We start from the raw sequence: 27,668 nt of genomic DNA on the forward strand, positions 1-27,668 counted from the left end.
ACCACTGAAAAGGCAAGCACCCTGTACAAAGGGAGCAGCGGCAACCCTGAAAGAATATACAGTGACTGCGGATGGGAGAAGATCATTCTGAACTAGGCTCTGGTAAGTGAGAGCAATCCGTGCAGAGAAGTATGATTAGCCCAGAAAATGTCAGGGTGTGCACACACAGGGTAAATGTGTCAAAAGGGGAGCAGCCTGGGGACAGGGTCCCATGTTTCCAGGGAACTGAAGGAGGAAGGAGTGGAAATGGGCAGTTGTCCCATCCTTCTGCTACAATGGGACCCAGGCCAGCAGTGACTTGTGCCATCGTTGCACAGTGGAGTCCCTCCTGTGCAGGTCACTCAAGAAAATCAGATGTACCAGGAAAAGAGAGCAGGGGAGTTAGTGAGATGACAGAGAGGGAAAGAGATCTTCCCACAGACTCCCAAACCTCTCCTGATTTCCCCAAACGTCATTATCCCCATCCTTGGGGTGGTGACACACATTTTGAACACCTGCACCAATGCGCACCCACCTCAAGGGGCTGCAGCCTGGGCTGAAGTCTTGAGAGTGAACAGATGAGGTCTGTGTTAGATCTCTCACCATGGAGAGATGTGGAAACCAAAGGCAGAACAAAGGAGCAGCTGATGAAGGGACCAGGACATGTAAGGGTCTGCAATGACCTAGAAATAAACAGCTGTGAAATTAACGAGACAAAGAAGCATTTTCATCCTTTACTATCTAGGATTCACAGACTGGAGGGAGACACTTCCTCCCTCACCCAATTCCTTAGCAATGGGGGGCTCCTTACTTCTTGGGGACAGAGAGAAACAAGACCTGGTGGATGTACAGCACCTGTAAGCCTCATGCCTGGACCTGTGAGGGTGCAAGGAAACTGCCTGCCATGATGAGAAAGGAAGCATAGCCTCCCCTTTTGTCAGGGAGGGTTTGGGGAGTTAAGTAAGCATTGTATAGAACAGAGGGACCTGTTGTAAGGATGGTTTCAAATCTGGTGGCTTTTGGGACCCATGAAATGCAGACAAAAATTGCAAACCCAGATAAAATAGAAGTAAGGAATAGGGTGAAAAGGAGAGATGATCATCTGTATCTCAGAAAACATTGATGTGCCATGTGCCTAATAAAGACAGTGAGGACCAGTAGTAAAGGGGGAACCCTCTGATCTCTAATGACCCTGCTACATTGTAGAAGCACACTGCCATTTTGCTCATAGAGGCTGTGAGGTTAGTCCTTCTGGAAATACCAGATGTCTGGGACTAGGAAAGGCTCAGGCAGAGACAGTCCTTTCATATTTCTCTGTGGTTTTCTGTCTCATTCCTGCATCTCTTGATTTATTTGCTCCCATACATTTCTTCTTTCCTCCTCCTGTCTCTCTTTTTTATGCTTTTGTGCTGTACATGTTCTCTTTTTCCTTCTGGGGCTCAGATTTTCCTGTCTCGCTCAGAGCCCAGAGCCCAGGTTCCTACAGCAGTCAGTGCGGTCGTTTTAACAGGTTATGTTGATACTTGTCTTGCTGAAGAAATCATCAAGAAATGATGACTTTGAAATGCCCCACAGTTTCATTTAGAAACCAGCAGATGTTACCCAACTGTCACAGCCTTCCTTTGCTTCAAAGTTTTTCCAGTATTCAAACAACGAACAGAAGTCAGTAATGGTAACATGCTGGTTGGTAACATTGACAATCAGGACATTGTCTGTTAGATGCAGTGAGTGTCCTGACTTATAGCAGAAAGCAGCACTAGGATCCATCTGGTCACGTGCAGATATTGACAATGTAGGCATTTCCAGCAAGACTAGTCACCCTGCATACCCTTCATAGTCAATAAAGACAAATAAGCACTTGCAGAGCACACTTCATCTTATCCTAAATCAATCATCTGCTTTAGGCCAGATGAGTCACACCCTAAAAACACTTGTTTCGTTCTTGCCTAGGGTGACCAGTTTAATGCAGGTGTCCATACTGTATTTACTAAAGCTAACAGGATCCATCTCCTCATGTTGCTGTTTCAAGTACGAGCCCCGAATTGTTGGCTCCAATTATTTATTCAGCTACTGATCATAAGGCAGCTCATGCTGTGAAGTGAAAAATATTGCAAAATTGGAAAGGACAACTAACAGCAGAGTCAGGAGTGCTCAGCCCAAGGGAAGAAAAAGTTACTCAGTTCAGCTGTGCACCTAAAAGGGATTTGCGCATTTTGGCCATTGCTTATGATCTCTGGAGTTCTTCTCCATCCTTTCTCTTCCCTTCAGTGAAGGATTGTATAGGGAAGGGCAAACTATCAAATTGCAGAGAGCATGGTTTAAACAAAAAGCCATCAAGCAGATGGCTAACAAGAAGGAAGAGAGTCTCTTAGAAAGGTGGAATGGGGAACACTTACTTCTCCTCAACCAACACCTTTCTCTGGAAGTACCATCTCCATAAGCCTCATCAGGGATCTTAGCTCAGAGGTACAGGAGCATTCTCTTAAACTTTTCAGCTCTGCCTCAGATAGTAGGGTAATTTTATCTTAACATTGGCACTCTACAGAGTTCTCTATGGAATATCTTGAAGCTACACAAACACAAATCCTAGAGAAACAATATTTAGTTTTCGAAGACAATTGAAATATTTTTAAGACCAACCACTGTTTTGGCCCAGGGTATGCACTTTCTGCATGGCAATCTCCAATTTGTACCAGATGCAAAGGCAAAGATATTTACTACACATACCCCAAACTGCACAAATTCCTTTGTCTTTGTGTTCACTTAACCTCAACTTCCATTCCACATAACTTCCTTCACCTCAACTATGTTTCTTGGAATAACATTGAATTTTGGTCAGTTCATTATTGGCTTTGTTTGTCTTCGGTGCACTGTGCGTTACAGGGTTGGCTTGAAACACAAAACACTGTGGAGAAGGAATCCAATATGGTAATATAATCATTTGCCTACTATTGCAGGAATAGTTTCCATTACGGCCCCTATTTTTCACACTCTTCTAACTTTCCAAAACACTCACCTTTGGAGATGGAGTTTTCCATGGTTGGTGTTTGCCTGGAGGTTAAGTTTGCCTGTGTGAGTGGAAGTTTTAGCAAAGACGTCTAGTCACTTTTACGTTATGGGAGAGTGGAAAAAAACCCTACATTTTTTCCAGCTTGGGAAGAAAAATGTCTAACCACATTTCTAAGAAGGGCGACAGCAAATCTGCTGAGGGTTGAAATTTGACAGGCACAATCAGTGGAGAGCCCAGTCATATGTTATGGACCCTGCTTTTTGAACTCATCTCTATGTCTCCTGGTGCCTATAGGAGGCTATTTGTGTTCAACAGCCTGCAGGATGAGAGCACAACTAACCAGTCCCCCCAACTGCCAGCAACTAATTCCTGTCCCTTTTTTCCCACGTAAGCTCAAAATTAAGAGCTGTATTAACAGCTCTGTCCCCAAGGGTCTGGAATTGCCAAAGTTAAATTTCTAATCGTGTTAACTCAGTCTCTCGGAATGTATATAAGTTTGTGTGTAAAGGAGTTTGTCCAGTTAAACAAGGAGAACTGTGTGGTATTAAAAGAGCTGGTATCTTTCTTCTGTCATTACTTTTATTTTTCCTGCTTAAAACATTTACCTGATCTGTGTAAAGGGCTTTGAGCTAGCCTGTAGTAGCTTATGAATCCTCCATGAAGTCTAGCTATAATTATTGTGTGACTACATCTGGTTATTGGATTATTACCTGCATAAATAAGTTGTCTTAGTTTAACAGCCAAGCCATTAAGAAAAAAAAAAAAAAAAAAAAAAAGATGTAAAGAAATATAATAGTTCCACAAGAGCAACTTCTTAGCTGACATATCAGGAAATAACAACGCCTGAGCTACAAGCAGTAAAGAGGCTACGTCCACACAATGCACAATTCAAAAAAGCCAGAAAGATCATCATCATTGTTGAAAGTGCAGACTGCAGTCACAGAGATCTCCCGAGCAGACACCACACAGGAGGCTGAGGAAGCTAGACTTGTCAGGATCAAGAGCGATTACAAGTTGTAGGTGAGATAAAGTGCAGTTTTTTTCATGATTTTGGGGAGGCAGACATGCATGGAGAATGTTTGAAACTTTAAATATCATGCTTCTACTGCTTCAAGACACTTTCAGGTTGCCTGCATTAATGAACAGTCATAAGCAATTAGTCAGAAATTAGTGGCTTCCAGCAGCAGAGGAAGTGCTAAGAAGTTGTAGCTAGGAACTCTGGAAGGAGGCTTGACAGCGGGCATGTACTTGGTGAGACTGGGGAGGGGAGTGGTCCTGCAGCCATGAAGCCACATGCTTTCAGTAAGGGTAAGTCATTCCAGCAGTAATTCCAGAGCAGAAGCAGTGAATGAACAAACGTAGGTATCCCTGGCTGTATCTGCATTGCTCTTTGAGGTGCTCCAGTGAAGGACTAGAGCACCCTATCTGTCTTCCTGTATGACAATCCATAGTCTGTGGCATTTCTCCCACAAATCCCTGCAGCATTTCAATCAAGCCCACCTTAATACTTATCCTCAGTCTCGACTTATCTACCCCATGCATACCCTTTTAGCTGACCATGCTTGGGTGCAAAGCTAGACTAGATGACCTCCTGAGGTAACCCTCCAACCTGAATTGTCCTGTGATCCCATGACCACATTGCAGAGCAGGTCTGCTGTCTGATTTTGCCATGTAGCTCGGTAAGGAGAGTGATGCTGCCACATCGTGTGGCACAGCAGGTCACTGCAGCGTGGCCAGTGTCACTGTGGGGGTCAGCACGGCTGTACACTGGATGGATCACTCTTCTGTTCCCGCTGTCCAAGACATGGCAAAGCATGTCCCCCTTTTTGAGCTCATAGGCAGGATGCATGTTGCCCTACATTGTCCCCCAAATATGGCTATCATGAAGGTTTGATTATACCCGGGCCTCTCTGATCACCGCAGGTGGCCCTTGCACACCCCGATCAGAAGCGCTGACTGTGCGTGTTGTGCCTGTGCTTCCTGTAAGTCCTCCACCTGCCACCCATGCCAAATGTTTACTCTCCCAACTGTTGACACGAGATACCAGTCTCCACAATGTGATTATCTCCACTTTCATCTTGATCGGTGCTGTGTGACCCTCTGCAGGGGGACCACGGGGAGTTCAGTCACATCCTGAGCTCCTGACAAATGTGTCTTCAGGTGCCTGACAGCTGCATGGGAGATCAGCTGAGCGCAAGACCTGGGGCACCTTCCTCACCAGCCTGCCCCAGGGGTGAGCAGCTGGTCCTGCTCAACTAGAGACAGGGATAGGACGTGGTAGGGATGCTTTGTCCATGGGGCGAGACACCAAGGGACAGAGGTAAGGACCCTGCTACAGGTCAACGAGTCCAGAGGAAGGCATGTGTTGTAAAAATACTTTCTGGTTGACAAGTGTAAAGCCTTTTCCTGTGGTCAGGGGCCAGCAATCTTCACTGGCCTCACACAGAGAAGCTTCTGGCTAGAAGTCATTCCTGAAAGCCAGCTCACATTATATCGCATGTCTGGAACCACTGGCTCTGCGGAGAGAGCACAACCCCAGGGAAGACATGCAGGCTGGTCAGCCCTCTCCCCACTACAGCTCCCCTTATGGTGGGGACTAGCTCATAGCAGTGAGAAGCTCCATCTGCAAGTATAGTAGTCCAGGCTTGGTACGGGGAGGGAGAAGGTGCAGAGAGGACCGATAGCAGTGACAGGCTTGTCATACAGATACCCCCACCCTGCACAAACCCTGCAGGTCTTGCTTAACCAGAAGGGAAGGGGCCAAGGTAGCCCACATGAGGCACCACGCAGAGAAAAAAGCTCCTCACTGATCACTGGGGCAATGTGCAATCATATTCACTGTACCCAGAAGACATGGGTCACGATACTGAGAGAAAGGCTGGGAGCATTATCATGAGCCACATGCTGGCCTGACCATTTTTCTTAGACAAGCTCTAAGTCAGACCTCAGATCCCTCTGTCAGCTATTCATGGCAGCAACTCCAGGCTAAGGGCTTGGTAGGTGGAGACATGGCATGGGTGCCTAGCTGAGCTAGGGCTGGTGGTCTGCCCCTAGGGGCAGACAGCTTGCTGCCAGGAAATGATGATCCTAGCCAAAGAGGGACTATCACTGGCAGGCTGGTGGTGCATCCATAGCAAGATGAAGCCCACTGTCACACGGGTGTGCTGACATGTCACTGCCATCCTCTCTGATGAGAGCTGTGATTTTCCTTCGAATCTGCTGCAACCTGCTAGCGGGTGAGGAGTTACCGTTCTCTTATCCAAGGGCTTTCCTGTCTGTGGGCTTCCTGAAAGTCTTCATACTCCAGGCAGAAGTATCTTTCCTCATCTCAAGTGGTTGCTCCTGCTCTTGGTCTTGAAGGCATCCTTTAGCTTTTTCCCCTTTGCCTGGCACTGCCCTCAGATTTGCATTTCCCTCATCCGCCAGTCTGGCCAGGGATCTCTGTGTATCCCATGGCCGCTGCAGCTCCACTCTGTGAAATTATAGCCCTGTATGTATTTTTCCCCCATTCCCCTCAACCTCTCCTCCCCTTTTAGTGAGGACTATGTGTACCTTAGTGAGGACTTATGTGTTCCCAGAGCCCCACCCTTGGGTGGCAGGTGGTTGGCAGAACTGGCTGTGGAAATGTAGGTGAGAGGACCCCATGTCCTACCTGCAGTTCCCAGCTTTTGAAGAGACTTGATGTATTTGAAGGAACAAGGGGGAGGAGGGGGTAAGGCGTCATGGCCCACATCGCTCTGCCCTTCTGGATATATGCTGGCAAACTCTGGTGTTCCAGAAGTGCTGTTGCCATGTGCGTGACCAGTCAGACACATATGGAGGTGTCCTAAAGGGCTGGGTGCTTCTGAAATGCTGACTTCTGTATGTGCTGGGTGGCCTCAGGTGTGTGGACCCAGGGGGTCAGGGAGGCTGCGCACTGCCACCCTGAAGGGCCAGCCAAACAGGGATCAACAGCCACAGTTTGGGGCAAGCTGGGAGCTGTTTCACTTCTGTCTCTCAGCCAGGGAGACATAACGCTTAAGGGCAGAAGAAAAAAAAACCCCCACATTGTCACCTTATTGCATGGGTTTGGGAGTGTGGTCCAGCAGGGTGAGCCTAGATGGACAGGAGCCTAATTTGGTTCAGGTCTGCTACGCACCTCTGTGTGGGCTTGGCAATCGGCTCGCTTGTCCTTCTGTGAAATGGGGCTAGTGGTGCTTACCTTTGTTTTTGTGACGTTTCAGGTCTCAGCATGAAATATATTAAGCAAACGAGGAAGGTTTCTGGTCTTATTTCTTAGTAATGAGCAGCAGACCTTGAATTTTGACCTTTACATGTTGCTGGGGGTTTTTTTTGTTGGTTGTTGGTTTGTTTATTTTTTTACGACTCTCTGTACTCGCCTCACCAGGCCTGAACTAAGTGGACTGGTCGCAATTGAAGGTCAGAATCATTTTCCTGCCAGCTCTAACCATGTAAGTAGGGGTTAGAGCAGCGCTGGAGGGGGGTATATTTATGGGCATGCAGATGAGCTACCATTTGGACACGTTTCTGCTGGTAGGTGGAGGGATGGAAGTACAGCTCTGTGGGGACACAGTGTGGTAGCTCCCGAAAACGCCACCCGGTGCGGATGAGCTGAGCCTCTGGCATGCTTCCTCCTTAGCTGAGTGTAGGCAGAGAGCAAGAGCGAAGACCAATCTGTCTGTCACCGTGGGCGAGTAAACCTAAGTGCCAACTCGTAGGGTTATCTGGCCCTCGGCATCAGCCTTTTGGGTGGCCAAAATCCAACGCTGATCAGCTAGTGAAGAGGAAAAAAATGGTGATTCAGTTTTCTGCACTTTGAATCCTGGTAACTCTGCCCTTGATCTGCTCAGCCAGATTCAGAGGAAAGGCTAAGTGCGCTTCAGCCAGCGTAAATCATGCCTCATTCTGCCTGGCTCCGTAAATGATACCAGCCTAGGCTCAGCGTTTGCCTCCAGAGTAACCCCGCGTGTGTAAGCATTTCTCTGTGAGCATTAACCTAACTGGGAGAGTTATTCCCAGCCAAGCTGCTCCCCTCCATGCACTGCAGCGTTCCCATCAGGCTTGTACAGCTGCAGCTGCCCTTCCTTCCAGGTGAACTTCTTCAGTCCATTGGACTCTTCCAGATTCAGGCCCCATCTTCAATAGATAACTCATACCTAGATAATACATACATGAAACCTGAAGTTCAACAACTTCGGTTGTTCCCTACGGTTTATCATCTAGCTGGAGGGATGCTCATGTGTTACTGTGTCAGCAAATAATTATTCATTAACTCAACTGGGCCAAGCCCAGATGTATGCTCCTCTGCTGCAGGTGCTGCTATCTTGCATTCTGAATTAGAGCAAGTCCTGAGGAGGGACATGGTTTTGATGTCGATGGGCTAACCTCTGGATTAGTCTGTCTCTGAACTTGTTCATATGCACACCCAGGAGCTCCTGTCAAACCTCTCGCAGCAGACAGCGCTAGGGGCAGAGGGAGAGTGCTGTGCTGGAGCGTTCAGTGCTCTCCAGAATACAACAGCAGTATTTCATTAGCACCCTCTCTGTGGACTGAATCCATCACCATGACAACTGGCTGAAGAAACAGCAACAAAACAAGTCCACTGGCTTGTCAAAAGTTTTAGATTTGGATGAGTTTTTGACAGACCCATCTCACAACTCCTCAGCAGCCCAGGCACCGTGCAGACTGCCCCTGGGCTTCCTTATCCCTCCCCACCCACTGGCCTGAGACTCCATTCCCTTTCCAAGAGGACAATGACATGTTTGAGTTTTAGTCTGGGGTGGAAGGCAACTAGATTTCATAAGGGGATTACTGTTTTCTGCCTAGTTCTCATTGTGATGCTGTGCAGGCTGTGAATCTTGATCCTGGTCCTGCACATGCATTTTATGTGTTTCCCTGATTAAAGCTGAAGATGCCATAAAATTTACCAGGAACATTATTCTGGGGTTCTGGTTAACCTAGGAAGAACTCAGATACACAATGATATGAATTAGGATCAGATTCTATTGCAAAGATGGCTCTGAGCTCCTGAATTCCTCCTGTTAAATGGGATAGTTGGTTTCAATCCATTATTAATGATTCCTGACACAGCATTTGATCTCCAGTTCCACAAAGTCCAGGACTGTTCAGATGAGCCTTTGGTCCTTACTCATTATGTGAGCTTCAGCCACCTATAATGTGATATTAATAACCAATTAAAAATACCGCTCATCTATGAATTAATAATAGGGATCCTTGTTTAAAAGAGCAAGTGCAATTCTAGGAGACTGTCAGATTTGTGGGGACTCTCAAACAGACTTTCATCATGCTGGTAGCATGGATGCCAGGTATAAGGTAGGGCTTTGGATAAGAATGAGAATTTTGATCCATATTCTGTGGAGGATGGGATTCATAAATCAGTCTCTACATCAAAGGTATCAGGAGTCAGTGGGTCAGCAGAGACAGCCACAGTTGAGACCTAAGTTCAGCCTCTTGTCCCATCGCAGTCATTCAGTGACCAGATAAACCACTCAGCTTTTCAAAGCTATTTTGTTTCCTAGCTCCCACTGATTTTAATAGGTATCACACACCTCAGTATCCTTGAAGGTCTACGCTTTCAGCTGCTTTCCTGACAGAGAGTCAGCAAATCAATGTTTTCATTTGAACTGCTCAAGTCCCTGGTGGTCCTGTTACCAGAAAAAGGCCCACAGACACTAGGATAGAGCACTGCATGCAGTCCTGCAAACACACACCTCCTGGGACTGCATACCTAGAGGCGGCTCTGTGCCAACAGACAGGCTCAATCTCTGGGTGGTATGTGTCTGCGTCCTTCAGAAACAATGTTCTTACCCTTCGTTAGACTTGTATCAGCTGCAGGATGCTGCAAGGTATGGCTCATACTGTTCCCGCCTGGTGAGATAAGGCTCCCTTCAAAGTTCCAACTTGTTAAAGAAAATCTCACACCACATGCAGTGCGTCTGGAAGCTTCCAGATTGTTTAGAGTTACATGAGCAAAACTGTATCTGTATTTTCAGCAAATATCTTCTAAAAACATCTGAGCTTTAAAATACATTGAGGTTGTCAAAAAATGCAAGCAAAAAGAGCGGTCACTGTAAGACCAAGCTGGTGTTGTGGTTAAAGCACCTTTGAGACTTCCAGACAGAAGTGTATCTATCAGCACAAGACAAACAAGCATAATGCCTGTAACTTACTGGTTAGACCATCACTTCTTCCTGTTTAGCCATTTCTTCATGGCCATTTCTTCATGGCCTGCCTATTTGTTTCATAGTTTTCAGCTGCATATATAAAAAAACTAGGAGGAACCCATTTTCGATCACCATAGGGTACTGACCCAGACTTTTGTTACTGCACTGAAATCTGAAGGGAAGATAAACATTTAGCTTCTTTAATAAGACCTCAGCTGACCCTTCAAATAGGAAATAGTATTTAGAGCCAGTTGGTTTAGATGCCAGTTGGAGTTGATGGGACCTGCACCCTCTGTGGTGTCCCATGTGCTCCAAGAGAAAAAGCAAGGGATGTCCCATTGTCCTGATTTATGGAAAAATATGTCTCTGGAAGAGATTAAATCTGCTTTTGCTTCACTGGCAAAAGTGACCCAGATATTTTTATATCTAATCAGGTTCCCTTTCATTTATCATGATGTTTAGCCAGAGTTGTAGGTCAAACAAACAGCTTTGTGCTGTGTGCCAAACTGATATGGAGCCTTTGAAGTAAAAAATGTGAGCAATCTTCTCCCAACAGGTTTGGTCCTGATAAGTGGGTACACAACAGACACATCACTCTTCAGCCCATTCTTGAGCACTTCATTGGTGTATGAGCTTTATGGTAATTCTCAGCAATGAGTGGAATACTTATCAAGAGTAAAACTGAATAGAGAAAACAGAAAAAAAATAAGTTTTACAGATCAGTTTTAAGAGAAAGTCTGTCTTTGAGGAAAGGTTTGGGACTTCCTGTCTGAGAAAATGTAATTACTCTAGGTGACCCCTGAGCTATGGAAACTGTTTTTATTTTAATTATGCACAATATGATAATTCTGAGTGTGGGCTGGCAAAATCAAATCCCAGAGATGGGGACCCCTCCAATTCAAGCCTCTTTTTCTTCAGGCAACCCATCCACATTATTACATTTGGATTTTGAATATTTGGTGTCCTTTCAGAGGAGGATCAGTTTGCTATAAGGAACCTCTCCATTTTTCACTGCAGGCTAGGATCAGAGGTGAGGTCATGACGCAGCACTGAGATCTCACATCAAACGTGAATGTAATAACATGGAGGAATATGCACTGTTGAAATTCAGCTTCTTATACAGGTATACAGATGTATGAATGGTCTGCAGCTTTTGAATCCAAGCCTGGATTCATATTTTGAACTCTGCCTGAGTTGAGGGTCAAAAAGGTCAGCTCTGTATCAGCTTGTCAAGCAAGGCTCCTGAATTATGTCACTGGAGTAAATTTTTAATGAAGGAACATAGGAAACTTACTCAACATAGTGCCTTTGTAAGCTCATTAACCATTTCCTGGATAACATATAGCACAGCATTTTTCACCTTCCCTTCAGATTGAAATGCAGGGAAATTTTTAAGCATTCACTGTATCCACTGGGTGAAATGTAGTCACCCGTTCAGTCCTGTATCTTAACCTTTTCTTGAAAGTTTATAGGATACATTGCCCTTAATCCATGTTTCTGGGCAGAGAGAAATCTCCATTTGCTGAAAACCAAGACCTCCAGAGACAAAGGGGAGACACACAGCTTTTGTAGCCCAATGCTAAGAAGCATCTCCTGCTGCCACTGAAGAAACACCATGGTACTCGGGAGGCAGTGAAAGTTTTCATATTGACTTTAGTTAGAGCAGGCTGAAAGCCTGATCCTTTTCTAAACATAAGAAACCTTTTGCTTCTATCAAAGCAAATATCTGCTTGTGAAACTTCTCAGATAGGGGCTGGAGTAACACAGTGCCATGAGGGTTTTGGTGTGAAATATGGGTAAATATCACATTTAGGATTTGGATTAAGGTCTCAAAGATGCCTCTTAGCACCTCTAACAGTCTCTGAAGTGGTTGTTTAAGCTCGTTTCACTGTAGTCTTTCTAAGGGGAGTAATAGAATTGGTGTCCACCAGCAGATGGTGCTTCTGCCTGAGAATTGTTTTCTTTCATGACCATTGAAAGAAACAGCTTCTTGCATCACTACTGTAAAAGATACTTTACAAGGCAAAACATTGTCCATTACATTGTATGGATTTCATATTTCAGATAGTCCTATCTATGCCTTTCTGTCTGCTCTTCCCTTATTTCCAGTGCTGCTTTTCTTTAAACGCCCTTTGAGCAAATGGACAATTTCCCTTTTAAAAAATATCCCATAGAAGGTCCTTGTTTAGCAGGTGTAATACCAGGCTGAACAGCTTCAGTGGTAGGAAAAAGAGAGTTGAGTGATGGTTTTTTACTTGGGATATCTTTCAGGATAACTTTGGTGGAGACACATATGCACAAAACCAGGCAAGCAGCCTGTCCCTTGTCGTCTACGGATTCCCAGCTCCCCAAGGACAAGCTGAAGTTCATCAGCTCTAGAAGCATCTGGAGCAGATGAGGAGGAGACAAACAGACAAATAAACACCCACTTGACTCCAGACTATTCTCTTTAATGTTTGTGGGACCAAACTGCTAACTTTTAGCTGAAATCTGGTTGTGTCTATTACAACTAATTTGCATTAGGAACCTTGTATTGTTTTTTCTGCCATTACAATAGCAGTGAGTACTTTAAAATGAAGATTGAGGATCACCACCACTGAGTTAGATAATGCACAGTCACACTGCACCCAAGTGTCTTATGACTCCTCTCCTCCATCATATAGATACCTCGGTGGCTGATACATTTAGTCCCTTAGTTCACACATCACTGTGTGGGCCTGTTGTGCTGTTGAATGTACCAGGGTCCAAGCTCAGGTACAGTGCTGCTTCTGGGCTAGAGGGTTACACTTAGCTCACAGTAGCTCTGGTGATGGAGAAGGAGTGATGGTAAAGGTAAATCTCTGCATTGCAGGTGCATGAGGAGGTATGGCAATCCCTGCAGAAGAGCACAAAACAGGAGTTTGATTCAAGATGTTAGACTGGAGTGTGGGGCTACCCCCTTGTACTAGAGCTCATGGTATTGAGCCCAAACCTGCCCTCAGCAGCCTGCACAGTGACTGCTGTGCTCTGGTGCCTTCCATGATGCTCTGGGCAGCTTCATCCCCTCCCAGGAGATACCAGCATGGGGACTGTGGTCACCCCACTGAGACCATGAGACCTCTGAATGATCTGGGTTAATGCACATACAGGGTAAGGTTCCAACATGAGATGGAACTTTTGTGAACACTTTTTTACTTGAACTGCAACAATCACATATACACACAAAAAGGTGTGTGTACTCCAATCGTGCAGGTCTGCAGATGTTCTTGGGCACTATGAAAAAATCGGATTTATTTTAAAAGTGACTGAATTTTCATGAAAATGGTAATTTATCCTCTTTCTTCCATCTCAGAAATGTCCAGTGAAAGGCAGCAGCAGCAATGCTAAACTCATCCTTCTCAAAGAAGGCACTTTGAGGAACCACACATTATATAGTCCTGGAACTAAAAGAAAGCAGGACCAAAACACACTTCCATGACTTTGCTGGGATAAATGTACACGCCATGCCACCGTGCTTGCAGCATATGGTCCTGGCCACCACATTCACAGTATTTTTCAAATCTAAGGTGAATCAACGTCCAGTAAAGAGTCCATGGCTCTTTACTGTAGCTTTTACTAGAGCCTCCGATGGAGATGCCAAAATACTGTTTCCAGAGCACTGGATGTTAGCAGATCCAGGAGGGTAATTAATCGGATGGAATCCAATTAAAAGATTACTTTCCTGTTCTCCAGATAGAGTGCTATATAGATGCACAAAATTATCTGTTGAAATCCCTCAGGCAGTTTACCCAGAATAACCTTCTTCTGGATCCACTCCATCCCTCAGTGGAGGCTCTCGTTCAGGAAATCATCTTTATTCAGAACAGCACTTAAGCATTTGCTTAAAGTTAGGCATGTACATAAGAGCCACTTCCAACAAGGCTGTACTTAATTGCACCATAGCTACCTTCCTAAATTGAGATTAATGTCAATGGGAAGGTTACAGCTGATTTCAGAAATCTAGGAGGAAGCCACTGCTGTATCCACAGAGTCACTACACTTCTTGACCATGGGAATATTCAGAGTTATGTAGTGCATGGTATATCTAAAATCACACATTCTTTCGGGCCTGGGAGCCATTCTGAGGTGGGGGATGGTGAAGGTGCATGGCCCAGCGGATCAGCATGAGGAGCTCACCTCTGCTCCCAGCGCCTTCCTGGGGGAGCTGGTGCCAGCTGGGGGATGGGGGGGAGCCAGTCCCGCTTGGAGCGGGGTCAGCACCAGATCCAGAGCAGGCTGGTGCCAGGGGGTGCCGGGTCTCCCTGCACGCTACCAGCCCCGCACCCTGAGGCAGCAGCTGCAGCATGCTGCTGAGGCCGGGTACCAGGGAAGGTGCGGGAAAGACATCGGCGTGGAGAAGGTGTGCACACGTGGGTGGCCTCTGTCTGCTGCTCCAGAGGCTAGGGTTTTCTGCTTGAAGCAGGAGCTGAACGCGGGCAGATTTCAAGGCCAGTTTGTGCAACTGGATTGCAGCCATATAAGCAAATGGGCCCAAGGTCAAGGAAGGCTGAGGAAACGAGGAATGTGCCTGTGCTCACGCAACATATAGCAGGTTAAATAAGCAATTATTTCCCAACTCATGTGCTGACACACTTGTTTTCCTTCCTTGTCAGTGGGCTTGAAATGATCAGTTGTCTTTTTAGAGCTCTCAGGGTTATGTGGGGCCTCAGGATATGTTTTGGCCTCAATGACCTCTATGGATTGTTGTGTGTAAAGCATAGATTTTCCTGCCAAAATTAATACCAGTGTAATGTAACTTTCTCTGACAGTAGAGCTAGGCTCAGAAGATGCCATTGCATGAGGTTGTGTAGGGTGCTTGCTCTGGTTTTCTATTTCAATAAAATGTCCTGACCCGGCCTTTGCTTCCCTTTTCACTATCACCATGTAAGCAGTATCAACTGGTTTCACAATCACAGGACTCCATTAAAGTCTCAAGTATGAGCAATGAATATCTATACTAGGCTGTATCCAGGTCTACAGGTTGGGAAAAATAAACAGCACATTTTTTTAATATACAATGATGGAGTGCATTAAACCCAAGATATATAGCGGGTCTAGGCCTAACTTGACATTTCTGCAAAACACTGAACTCATCAGCAGGTTGCAGCCAGCCACAGTGACCATGTGCTCATATCAGCTAATACTGGCATGACCTGTGCTGGGTGCTCTCCTCTTTCCACCTGCACAGTGTAACATGGCACAGGCACGCTGCAGGGGTTGCTGGTGCCTGGACCCCACCAGGAACAAAGCTGCTCAAGTGCCACAAGACAAGAAGAGCAGCTCTCAGTTCTCTTCTTTCCCAACACAGGAGGCAGAGCCACAAGGGCTTGTGTGGCTGAGGGGCAGCTGCTATGCTCGAGCAATGTGCTTGCTCACTAACACCAAGGTGTTGAACAGGGGGCCCTACCAGGTAGCACACTGCTGGCTGGCAGCCTTCCTCCAGTGTGAGAGCCAGGGTCAGCGGCAGCTCCAGCAGACCGGCAGCATCTGCCCACCAGGCCTGGGTGGGAAGAGGCCTCAGTACACTCCTGGAAGAAGTGTGGTGAAAGCTGAGCTCACATGAAAGGCTGCATCTGCACAGGCATGGATGAAGCAGTGAGTTGAGCTCTGTTCTGCTTCTGCATTAAATATCACAGATTTGCACCCTGACTTGCTCTCTTATCAGACTTTCCAGCTTATGCTCAGCTTCTGCAAGCCTCAGGCTGTATCTTGGTGTCTTCAGTCCATTTCTCCTCCCTGACTCCTTAGTAAAGCACTCATATAACCTTTACAAAGAGAAGGGATTAAAATATATAAACATGTATGTTTGTAGGTAGGCATGCATTTGCATGTAGGCATATGGACAAAGGTGGAGTTTTAAACACAAAGTTGTTTAACCTGAGACTTTCATTCAGCTCCTGTGCAAAAGGGACTGGTTTGCACCAGCCTCTGGATCAGGGGAGACAGGCATGCTATTTGTCAAGCACTTTAATTCCCAGCTTCTGCCAGTCATGCACTCCTGAGGGTACCTGCTGGGAAGTCATCCTGGTCTGACAGTGCTTCCTCTCATGGCCTCCAAGAAATGGGGCAGTGGTACCTAGCTACCTGTCAGACCTTAAAAGGGGGCTTGTCCTGAGCAGAAGCATCTCATGGCCATGCAGGAGGCAGGTCTTGATCACTGGATAAATGTGCCTGGTAGGGGAAAGATCAAGCGTGAGGTAAGGCAGAATCTTTTACACATGGCTGCAAGCTGGTTTAAAGCACGGCTTGTCATTTTGGAGCAGGTGAAGTTGTCTGTGTGTAGATCTATTCACTGGACAAGTAACAGATGCGCTGTCAGGATCTGCAGTGCTCAGTAATACAAGGAAATGCTTCCAACAGAACTTGAAAGGCCCAGAAGTGTCTTGTAATTTTTCAGAGACCAGGGGTGCTAGAATTTAATCCCTGACTTCAGTCCTCTCTCTTCTAAACAGCACTGCTTTAAAATGTGTCTTGAAATGCATCCTTGCTAAGGAGTCGCAGCAGCCCTCCTGGAGAAATGGTTGAACCCTCCTGCCTGTGTGAATCAGACCCCTTGTTTTGCTGAGGAGTTATGAAAACAGATGATTCACTCATACGTGCCATTTTTCAGCAACAAGTTCATAAGTCTGCAGATGTGTGAGTTAACAACATCAAGCCCTGCGAAAGTGGGTATTGGCAGTAACTCCAGGTCCAGTTCAGGCCTTCCTCGCTCCATTCCATTCAAATTCCCCACTGTCTTCTGTGGACTTCACTTAGGCCAGCAGTGCAGAACTAGCTCTCTTACAGTCTGGGCTGTGCCAGAGGGGCAGCCCATGGGAGAGCTGGTACCAAAGCTGGCCTAAGCACCCCTGCACCTCTGCCCTGATCTGCCTCTCAGCTGTGACTCTACATTGCTGCCATCAAACTTGGGGCTGAAGCCCACTCTGGAGCATCAGTGGGCTACAACCACGTAAAGATGTCTATCCTGGGTCAGCCACAAGTCCGTCTAGCCTTCTGTGGCAAGAGGGACACCCTAGTACACAAGCACCCTGATGTGGCAGGTTGTGATCTCTCTTCTGACCCCTGCAGAGCCTCCCAGAAAGGCTCTGGCTGCTCCCCTGCCCTCCCCTTTTTATTTGCCTTGTCCCATCTGAAGCTCCATCAAGTCATGGCACCCTTGTACCTGGAGGGGGGCTTGATGGGAGCATCCTGGTGACCTTTACATCCTTCCCTTTGTTTTCTCTGTTGTCCACTGGACAGGTTGATTTCTACATGCTTTTTTTCTTTTCCCACCATCCTCTTTCCTGCCTCTCCCTCCCCTTTACCAGACAGGGTGGGGAGGTTTTGTTAAGCGAAGAAATCAAGGGAATGGACAAACCTGGAAGCCTAAGAAAGAACATAAAAGTGGGGCAAGCACATAGTTGTGCTTCCCCAGAATAATCCTCAGCAGTCTGCTGTGACAGGGCGTGATGTCTTTTTACTCAAACACTCTTGATACATTTTTCTCCTCTGAGTCAATATCTAATCACTTTTGAATGCTTGCCATCTACTAGCATCTACAGTGTCCTGTGGCAAGATGGTCCACAGCTTAGCAGTGCACTGTGTGAAGAAGGGAACAAGGAGCTTTTGTAAAGACTCGGAGACTCAGGATTTGGATCCAGCTTACAGGCCACCCTCTGTGGTTAGGATATGAAAGGAGAAGGAACAAGACTTGAAGCCACTGGTGTTACTGTGGGCATTCAGCCCCATCAGAAGCTGTGAGGCGCCCCTGCCCAGAGGAGCTGTTGCAATCAGTGACCTCTGCCAGTGCGACAATCTCCTGCCAAACCCATGGCCTGTTGCTGTAACTACTACTCTCCCTTCCCTCTGCTTTATGAGGACAGGACTTTGCAATAAAATGTGGTTTCAGGAAGGGTGCCTCTCCCAGTCTCCATTCCCCAGAAACTCCTCGATACTTGCAGCTCACTCTCAAGGAGACCACAGGGTCCAATTAGTGTGATTGTGAGAAATGGCTTTTCGCTAGAGAACAGGTGTGGCACGGTGCCTGCTACCATGGCACATCTGTGCTGCAGTGTCTGTGAACTGCTACCCAGTGCAATCCCAAATAAAACTTCAGGTCAGTGTGAGGCCAAAGCACATACCTTTGGTCCCCTCGCACCACCTATGGTCTGTCTTGTCTGTCTCTGGATGCCTTGTGGGGATGTAGAGAGAACGTGTAAAGAGCTGTTTCCTTTCCGCAGCCCAGGCACCTAAAGAGTCAACACACAGAGAAAGAAGAAACATTCATCTGCATCATGTTCAGCTGTGGACATCACTGGAAGTCAAATTGAAGTGCAGTTATAGATGCTATCTAAGTCTTAAGCTGGGCTGGGTGTCGGCCCAGGGCAAGCATTTCTATGTGAGAACAGCAGTCACTACCCTTAATGTCTCAGAAGGTCTTACTCTGTTAATTGAAGTGCACAGCACACACTTCTTTAGTCAGTCTTAGCTACACAGATAGTGTTTATCAGAGCAAATGCCAGGACAAAAAAATACACATTTGAGGCTGATGGATCACAATGCAATTTTATTTCCAGGACCAGGAGTGTAGCTGTCAAGTGTATAAATGTCAGAGCAGAGTGTCCAGATCCCCAGCTAGGTGGGGGCATAAGAGACAGTGGTACCTCCATACCACCACTGGTGCTAGTTCAAACCACTGATGGCAAATGACCTGTGGTCTTCAGAGATATTCCATGGAAGCAGAGGGCAGGTGGGCACAGCCAGTACCTTCCTGTGTGCACTGCTCTGGGCTGATGTTTATATTTCCCATCCAACTCTCTACTACCATCTCTCCAACACTTTAATTGCTCTGGCTGAGCTACTGCCGGTATTCCTCCATGAGGGCCTAGGGAGTGTGGGTGAGGAGCAGAGGGCAGCGATGCTGGGTGGTACCAAGTGTGCTTGTGCATGCAGGAAGTGCGTGTGTGTGCCTGCAGAGCTTTGCGGCTCCTACCTACAACCCAGCAAGCAACTGACCTGAAGCTTCCCATCCAAAGGACAGATGCAGCTTAATGTGTTAGGAACAGAATTGCTGCTGTCCATGATTACCATTAACTTTGCCTTTCATGACATTGGCCTTGAGCAGGACCTTGCCTTCAGATAACCGCAGGTGGTGCACTGCAGTTTAGCTGCAGGCAACAATATTTTAATTACAGCTGGAAGTATGGTGAAAATCCACCCCATATTTAGGAGGGAATCTGTGTGGCCACTTCAGGTTTCTTTTCTCTTCTGAGGGACACACATACATGCATTTGACGTGTCACATCTTATCTTCCCAGCCAGAAGGATGCTGTCCTCAGGCTGTGGCGGTGTGAAGAGGTCAGGCTGGGAGCTGACAGCCCCATCTACCTTTCAGGAGCCCTTTGGCTGCCTGGGCCGCAGTGAAGATAGGGTTTCACCTGAGAGGCAATCAGCCTGTGCACAGGCACATGTGGAGGTGCTAACGGGCCTGTGGCCACAACAGGTAGCCCTTGTTAGTCTTACCCAGGGGTTAGCAGACAGGAGGGGCACAGTGCCGCCAGCTGCTGTGCAGTTTATCACTGGTGCATGCAGGCACCATCCCCACTACCCGTGCTGAGAATGGAGGTCACTCGGCAGCTCATGTTCTCCAGGGCTGATATGGGGATGCCCTTTACCCGCTGTGTGTTGGACAACATGTCCCTCAGAGCTATCTGTCCCCAGCAAAAGCCATCCCTGTGGTCATTGTTTGGAAAGGTGTTTATTTTCTGTCTTGCTTTCAGAATCAAGGAGGCTCAAAGAGGCTGAGGAGTGAATTTCCTCAAGTCACTAGAAGCTAAGCATCGGACATGGTGAAATATTAGTGTTTGCTTTTTCATTTAAATGCTATGTGCAGGCAACACCCTTATTTATTGTCTACAGCTTTTGCAAGAGCAACACATAAAACCATAGCAACAAAGCTGAATGACTGCAGTCTCTGCCTGGCCATGATTTCTCTATCCCTGCAGCTTGCGCTGAGGGGAGCAGTGCATTTCTTGGCAGGGTGGCAGGTGCTGGTATCTCAGTTGCAGTGTGGTCCTGGCAGCAGACACAGACAGAGTTTGGGACCCAACTTGTTCTGCCTGGTTGTTTTTTTCAAGCATTCAGGGTTGAGAAACTACTTAGGCTGGAGTCCCTCACTGTCAAATGCATCCTGATGAGATACACTCTTTTCACATAGACACAAACGAGTTTCCTTCACAACCTTGCTTACACTTGTCCTGCATAACAAAATATGGTTAAAATTCACTTTCCTTCTGAATGTTTTTCCTCTCACTTCTTTGATGACTGGAAAATGTTGCTTTGTCAAACATATTTTTATTTAGCCACAAAGGACATTTCCAGGTGTCCCTCTCCACTGTCTGCACTCTTTTCATTGTTTTTATACAGGGTATTAAGGACAGTGCATCCTGATGGGGGTCTCTGATGTGATGAGGGAGCAATCTTCAGGCATGGAGTTGTTCTAACACAGAGATACGTTTTTACCAGCTATGAACATTTTGGGGACAGCCTGTCAAGGTCCCTCTAAATAGTAGACAATCTTCCTGCAGATCAGCTGTTTCTCCTGGCTGGCACCCATGCCAGATCCTATGTGAAAGGATGGGGGTTAATATTTTGCAAACATACCCAATGTGTTATAATAGGTGATCAAACTGCATAACACACAATTAGGTCTCAGGGTCTCTCAAAAAACCAGAATACCCCAACCGTTGAACCAGCAAATGTATTTACCATGGAGCAGACAAAGGCCCCAGAAAATAGGCTAAGGATGAAACCTCTGAACACTGCTCCCTGAAAGATGGAAGAACAGTTACATAAGAAATAAACAATTGTAAAAGGATTTACTCACTTCAGAAGAAAACCCAACCTGTACAGGGCAAGACATCAAAACTTCCAGTTGTGCTAAAAACCATACCCTTGGGAGGAAATGATGTACAAATCCTAATTCCCCTACCCTGGGAGAGAAAGTAACATCCATCATGTATGGGGTGAATGCAGAAAAAAATGAGCCCATAATGATTTGCTTAGAGAAATGGCAAACAGAGGCAGAAGAGTTAAATGTTTGAGAGGTGGAAGTCAAAGCTCCTGGAGAGGTGGTAGCTTATACATGCTGACCCACTGCAGAGACCATGCACAAAAATGCAATAAACAGTTAAAAGACCTAGAAGCACAGGTGCAAAACAAAAAATAAAGAGGTAGCATCTTTAATTACCAACACTTTCGTGAGAAACCAGAGGGAGTTGACAAGTGCCCCAAGATGTAGTAAAAATTGGATTATAAAGAAAAATCAACAGAAAGAAACAGTTCAAACTTAATAGATGTAATCTTAAGAGGAAAGGTTTGAGCAGTCACAGTTAAAGCCAAACTATAAAAACCTAGTGGCCTTGGTAGGTCTTTTTGTTTTACAGGGTGATCGACTGACAGAAACCAACTTGAAATGCAGCAGCCAGATCCAGGGACAGAACTGTCGATTTCACTAATGTTCTTTTAAGCAAATGTGTAAATACCAGAAGGAATCTAGGAGGGCTATCAAGAAGGTAAAAAGTTTAAAGCAGTGGGGAAACTCATTAAATGTTATCAGCACTCTAAGTATCAGTAGTTAGCAGTATAGCATATCAGTAGTTAAAGGCTGAGAAGATTGTGGGTTAAGTCTGTGTATACAAAGGTTTGAGGTCTGAAAGGCACAGTGAATAGTACAATATTATGATTTAACCAGAACAGAAGGAATACCGAAAGATAATTACATAGGTACATATGAGAGGATACTCTACCTCTCCAGTAATCACACTTAACAGTTATATTCTTTTGTTTCTAAGAATTAACCCTATAAAATTCATGATCCTAAGTAATGAACCCTATAATTTGTGAATTATGTATGGTTAATATCCTTACTTTAAAGAAAAGGAAGGAAAAAGAAGATGGCAAAAGCTGTGTGTAAATATATCAGCTGCTGATTTAAAATAAAGTGTGAAGTTTGTCTGTTTATCGTAGAGAATATGGGGAAACAACTGACTGAGGACTGGAAAAAAGTGACCGAGGATACTGGAAGCTCCTGTGAAGGGGCATGTCTGGGGAACAAAGACCACTATTAATAACAATCTTCTGTTAATCTTAGCTTCTACAGGAAACAGAAAATTGAGCACCCCATTCCAATCCTATAGATACTGATCTATGTATGTTAGGTGTACGCATGTTTGTGTTTATTTATGAGTATCCCTTTATGTGTTTACAATAGATATTGCAAAATGTTGGGAGAGATGAATTGCTAATGAACCCACATAAACACTCCTATGAGATCTGGGTATAATCACACGATCTTCAGTATGCCTGCTACTTTCTTCACTGTCTCACCAGTAAGACTAACAAAGGATTTATAAAATAGTCAATGAATACATTACTACACAGTCACAGAGGGTTATCAATTGTGAAGCTTATGAACAACCGAATATCATTCAGTTCTGAGCCTATTGTACATCTAAAAAGAAAATGTTTTCCTCGAATGGTGCCTTCAAGACCACAGGGCTGCTACATGTGAAAATACATTCAATTGTACTGTTGTTTATACTAATTGATAAATACTATGCACATTTACATGTGGTGTACCTCCTGCTGATGACAGTACCCTGTCATGGGATGGACGCACCTGCTCCACAACACCTGGGAGGCAAGAACATGTTGCCACACCACTGCCTCATCAGGGAATGGTCAGTTGCTTCAATGGAGCTGGCAGATGTGTGTAAAAGCACTAATCTCCTTGTTTCTTACATAAAGCCCAACATCCAGATCTGCTCTGGGTTGTCATTTACTCTATCTTGCCCATGACAGTGGTCCAGCTAGTTCTGGAGTCCACACATCTGGTTCGTATCTCCCCAGTCTGGCTACAAGGATATTATGAGACCATGCTGAAACCTTGCTAGAGCAAAGGTAAACTACCACTACCACTTTGCCTTCATGCACTGAAATAGGCCTCCCATCATCTTGCAATAGAAAGCAATCAGCTTGATCAGGCACAATTTGCCTTTGGTAAATCTATGCTGGTTCTTTTCATTCACCTTTTGTTCTTCACATGCCTGGTACTGGCTTCCAGAAGAATTTGTCCCTTAATCGTCATATGGTTTGAGGTGTGGTTGATCATCCTTCAGCTCCCTGGGCCTTCATTGCCCTTCTCAAGGATGAGCATGACATTTCCCTTTTTCCAGTCACCAAGGACTCTTCCTGACTGCCATGACCTAGCCATTCTTGGGGTAGAAACAGGAGGCTCAACCAGCCATTCCGACCTCTCTCCATTGAGATCAGGAGCATTTTGCTTAATACTGGTCTCCATCTGGGAGACTAATATTAAGGCAGCCACCTTTCCTGCCCAAGACATTTGGCTGTCCCTCCTTCTTTTTAAACAGTTCTATGCTCTCTGTCCTTGATCACCTCATTGCTATAGAGACTAAGCAAACCCTGAGCAAATGTGACCTTCAGGGGGACACACAGCAGAACAGGATTATTCAAGGACACTCTGGTTTCGTTGAGAACAGAGTTGGCAGTTAAATTTCATGTCTGCTTGACAACATATGCATCTTTTATATATGTAGGTATGCCTGTGCACGTGTGTGAGTGTACTCCTGCAAGTATTGGCCAAACAGGACTGGCCAGGAACAGATGGTAGAAGAGGTTGGTTGAAGGAGGGATAAATCCTTTCACCAGGTTATCAGGAGTCCAGGGCAGCTACTCTGCTTGGGGACCTCCATGGCTATGACTCATCTCTTAACTCCAGAGGCAGGCTCACAGCCCGGCATTTGGGAGCTCCTCTAACAGCGTGTTGGTCCAGCCAGGACCAACAAGGGCGTGTCTCCAGCTGTGCAATGCAGGGGGCTGGACTTGCCACGGTGCCACTAGCTTATGGGTTTCGTAAAAGCAAACAGAAGCAGCTTGCCAGCTACCTTGACTTCAAGGGGCCGAGCCGAGGGCACGTGGGAAACTGCCAGAGAGAAATGGGGGATCAGAGAGGAAATGCTGCCAGCAGCTCTCCCCCGTGCTGGGAGGTGTTCATGCACAGAAAATCATCCAGAAGAAATGATAGCTGTAACCATGACAATGTCAGCAGCACAGCACTAGCAGCGCTTCCTCAGGGATTAACACTTTTCCGTACCAAGAGTGTATCTCCCTTTTTCTCATGTGTGCTCTTGATTCAGGGGTAGTCCATGTTTGCTTTATCTTCCTCAAAGCAGAGCTACCTGAGAAATTGCTTTCTCTGCAAATTGCTTAAGCAGGACAACCTGCAAAATGAAAATATTTTTTACAGAAAGTCTGTCCCAGCCCATGTACTTGTGGATCACTTTGCACCACAATCCCACCCTAATCCCCCTGCCTTGGATGTCCCCATCATAGCCAGGAGCTGCTGCTGACTGAAAACGAAGTTGTCTCATTTCACTGAGCACACTTATTTTCTAAGGTGTGACTAAGAGCCTTTCAGTTAGGTGTCAGCAATTGCTATTTGCTAGAAATAAAATCAACATTAATTAGCTCTGCTTTTTTTTTAGTAATTTTTTGTCTTTTTCTGCTCCAGATCATGAGTGAGGCATACAGAGAGCAGAGCCCAGAGAAGCTGATCCTGGCTGTGTATGAGGACCTGCTTCTCGCAGCAAGGGCTTCACCAAGGGGTTGGTCACTAACCAGCATGATCCCGGTAAAAGAAAAGGAAAGGCAAACCGTGGGCGCTAAGCAGCCTGACAGGCTGGCAGGCCTTTTGCACTGCCTGCTCAGTGCTCAGCCTCTACATGCCCATTTCAGCCAAGGGAATTATTGTTGTTGGTATTATTATTATTATTATTATCATTATTTTGCAGACCTCATCTTTACTCTTCTTCTGTCTGGGTCAACAAAGATCAAGCTGCATCAATGTTTACCCCTAGGAAAGCATGGCAGTGCTCTTTTACAATACGTGAAATTGCAGTAATAACCATAAAGAGTAATACTCAGCATCTGACAGGATGACTGATGTAAGCTATCAGCCAATATTTGACTTTCCAGGTGAGATTAGATTTACCATTTAATTTAATATAAACATAAAGCGTGCAGTACAAGGCACTTATTTAACAGACAATTGCTTATAGCCTTGTGCAGGCTGGAGGCTACTTCAAGTTTAAGATATCTCTGCTCCTTTTGAGAGTATCATCGTATTATCCAGTGAAGTTTTAAAATCCTGAGTGCTATTGTGAATTTCGTTAGAGAAGGGCACAAGAAAGGTAAGTTTCTGCTGGTAATTCTTTATTTCCTATTGAAAAAGCATAGTAATTTCTGTTCTGAATCAAAAGAGAAAGCAGAGAGATTTTACACAGAAAAAAGTTTCAAGGCATTTTGTATTTGGATTTGCTTATAGCTCGCTTACTTTCATTAGATTACCTTTATCCCCTATGTTTGAGTGTGTGTGAGTGTGTAATTGCAGAGACCTACACGCATGTGTGCCTGCGTCCTTCTGTGTGTGCCTGCTCTGTGCACACTGATACTGCAAGGCTAGTCCAACAACGAGAGGAATGTAGATTGCTGAACTCCAGTTCAAAAGACACTTCAGTTTCTTATTAGTGATGAAAATTCACCGCCTCTTACCACAGGCTGCAATAAGCTCATCATTGCTTGAAGACTGCACTGAGATCAAGTGACTTTTGGAAGCTTTGCCTCATGTTGTAGGGCTTGGTTGGCCTGAAGCATTGAAAGACATGTTATACAGGAGCATCAGACTGAAATGCTGTTCCACACCCTTTGCTTTTTGCAGGCTAGCAGGCTGCAATCCAGTCACACCCTCCTCTTTATGTAGAAAAGGCAGAAAAGGACAGTGGCTTTTCTCGGAGCTTCTTGAGAGCTCCTTCACTGGAGTCAGTATGTGATAGTTTCTGTCCCTGACCTAGCTCAGTTCAAGCAGGACCAGATGGATCAGCACAAAGTGACTGGATCAGGGGACTATTTGGACTGACAAGTAATCAGTTGCTGAGCAGGTATCTTTCCATTATCTCTCCCACACCTCCCTATCGCTCTGCTCAAGCATTAACAGCCTGGGAGCCTCAGCAGGGTCCCTCTCCCACCCTTTTCCCCTCTGCTAGCAACACTAACAACACTGAAATCCAGCCTTAGAGAAAGACCATTGAAAATAACAGCTCCCAACAGGCCCTGGAGCAGGGGTACCCACACCATGTCCATATGAAACCGGGCCAGCCTTGCCCGCACGTGGGAGTGAGCTCTGCGGCAGGAGCGTGCTAGAGGGGGATGTCTCCTGTGGGATGGAGACCTGATTCATGGTTTTCTGAGCAGCAGCTGGGTCTGACTGTGGCAAGCTTTGGGAAAGCTGGGAGAAGGGCAGGACAGACATGGCTTTGCAGCACTCCTCAGCACCCATGCCCCTTTGGGAGGCTGGCTCTAACAACCAATCCAGGTATGGGGGCTCTGCCTCCTTGTCCCTCCTCTGTCTATTGGGCTACCATTTAGGAGTAAGCTGTCTGGCTGTTATGCTCCCATAGACCCATTTGCTCTTGCATGGGTACACCAGCCTTCACACCAGATGTAAAGTCTGAGACCAAACAGAAAAGGGGGCAGGTCATATCCCTCCCTGAGAGATCCTGGGCAGCTGCCTGGAGAGGCCCCTACATGTGTACCTTGTCTTCTCCTGGGCGAAATGCTGCTTCACTCAGTCTTTTGCCTCAGCAGGGAAGGCAGTGTGCCTTGACCCCTGTAACATGGGTCACGGGGGCCCACACTCACTGGTCTTCACCAAAATGTATTTGGCTTCCCACAGACCAGAAGTGACCTGAGTGAGGAGTAAGACCTCCTTGGGTCTCTGAACATGAACTCAGAGATGGGGATTCTCAGCTGATCTAAAATTGGTACTGCACTTCCAAGTGGCAGGTGTTATTAATTAATCGTCATAATGCAGACAAGAGAAACCAACATAACTTTTGTCTTCATATAGATATTTGATTAAAATAAGTATCATGTTGTCTTTAGTTGCCGTACCTTGCAAGGATGGCTGAAATGCGAAACTTCACTTGGGCGGTGGAAGATATTTTCAAGGAAACCTTTCTCACTTACATGAACGGTTGGAGGAAAAACATGACAGAAGCGGCAGATAAACTGCAAGCCAAGGTTGCTGCTGAAAACTTTGACTATGTTATCCTTTATTTGATGGTGATGATTGGGATGTTCTCCTTCATTATTGTGGCGATCTTGGTGAGTACTGTGAAATCAAAGAGGCGAGAGCACTCCCATGATCCCTATCATCAGTACATCGTTGAGGACTGGGGTGAGAAGTACAAAAGCCAGCTTCTGAATCGAGAAGACCTCAAGTGTGTGATCCATGAAAACTTGGGTGCAAGGGAGAAAGCAAGCCCTGGATCACCTTGACTTTTTGGAAACGTCAGCAATGATGAGTTATACAGCCATGTGCAGGGAACTCACTGGAATTACAGACAGCTGGGAAACTG

The 27,668-nt window shown here is 45.9% G+C and overlaps 1 protein-coding gene across 2 annotated transcripts; it reads left to right on the plus strand.

Moving 5' to 3' along the window:
- On the plus strand, positions 1-27,668 carry KCNE2 (potassium voltage-gated channel subfamily E regulatory subunit 2). 2 transcript variants are annotated; one of them, XM_074860895.1, is made up of 2 exons: positions 1-102; positions 27,193-27,668. In XM_074860895.1, the coding sequence occupies exon 2, from the start codon at positions 27,211-27,213 to the stop codon at positions 27,586-27,588; it is 378 nt and encodes a 125-aa protein (XP_074716996.1). In that variant the 5' UTR covers positions 1-102; positions 27,193-27,210; the 3' UTR covers positions 27,589-27,668. The 2 variants fall into 2 exon arrangements, with proteins under 2 accessions (XP_074716996.1, XP_074716997.1); XM_074860896.1 differs by lacking the exon at positions 1-102 and adding an exon at positions 25,371-25,442.

Source organism: Strix uralensis, chromosome 2 (assembly GCF_047716275.1).
Source record: "Strix uralensis isolate ZFMK-TIS-50842 chromosome 2, bStrUra1, whole genome shotgun sequence".
In the NCBI taxonomy this organism is placed as follows: domain Eukaryota; kingdom Metazoa; phylum Chordata; class Aves; order Strigiformes; family Strigidae; genus Strix; species Strix uralensis.

Coding starts and splice junctions, on each gene's coding strand:
- KCNE2 (XM_074860895.1), top strand. CDS start 27,211: ATGGCTGAAATGCGAAACTTCACTTGGGCGGTGGAAGATATTTTCAAG.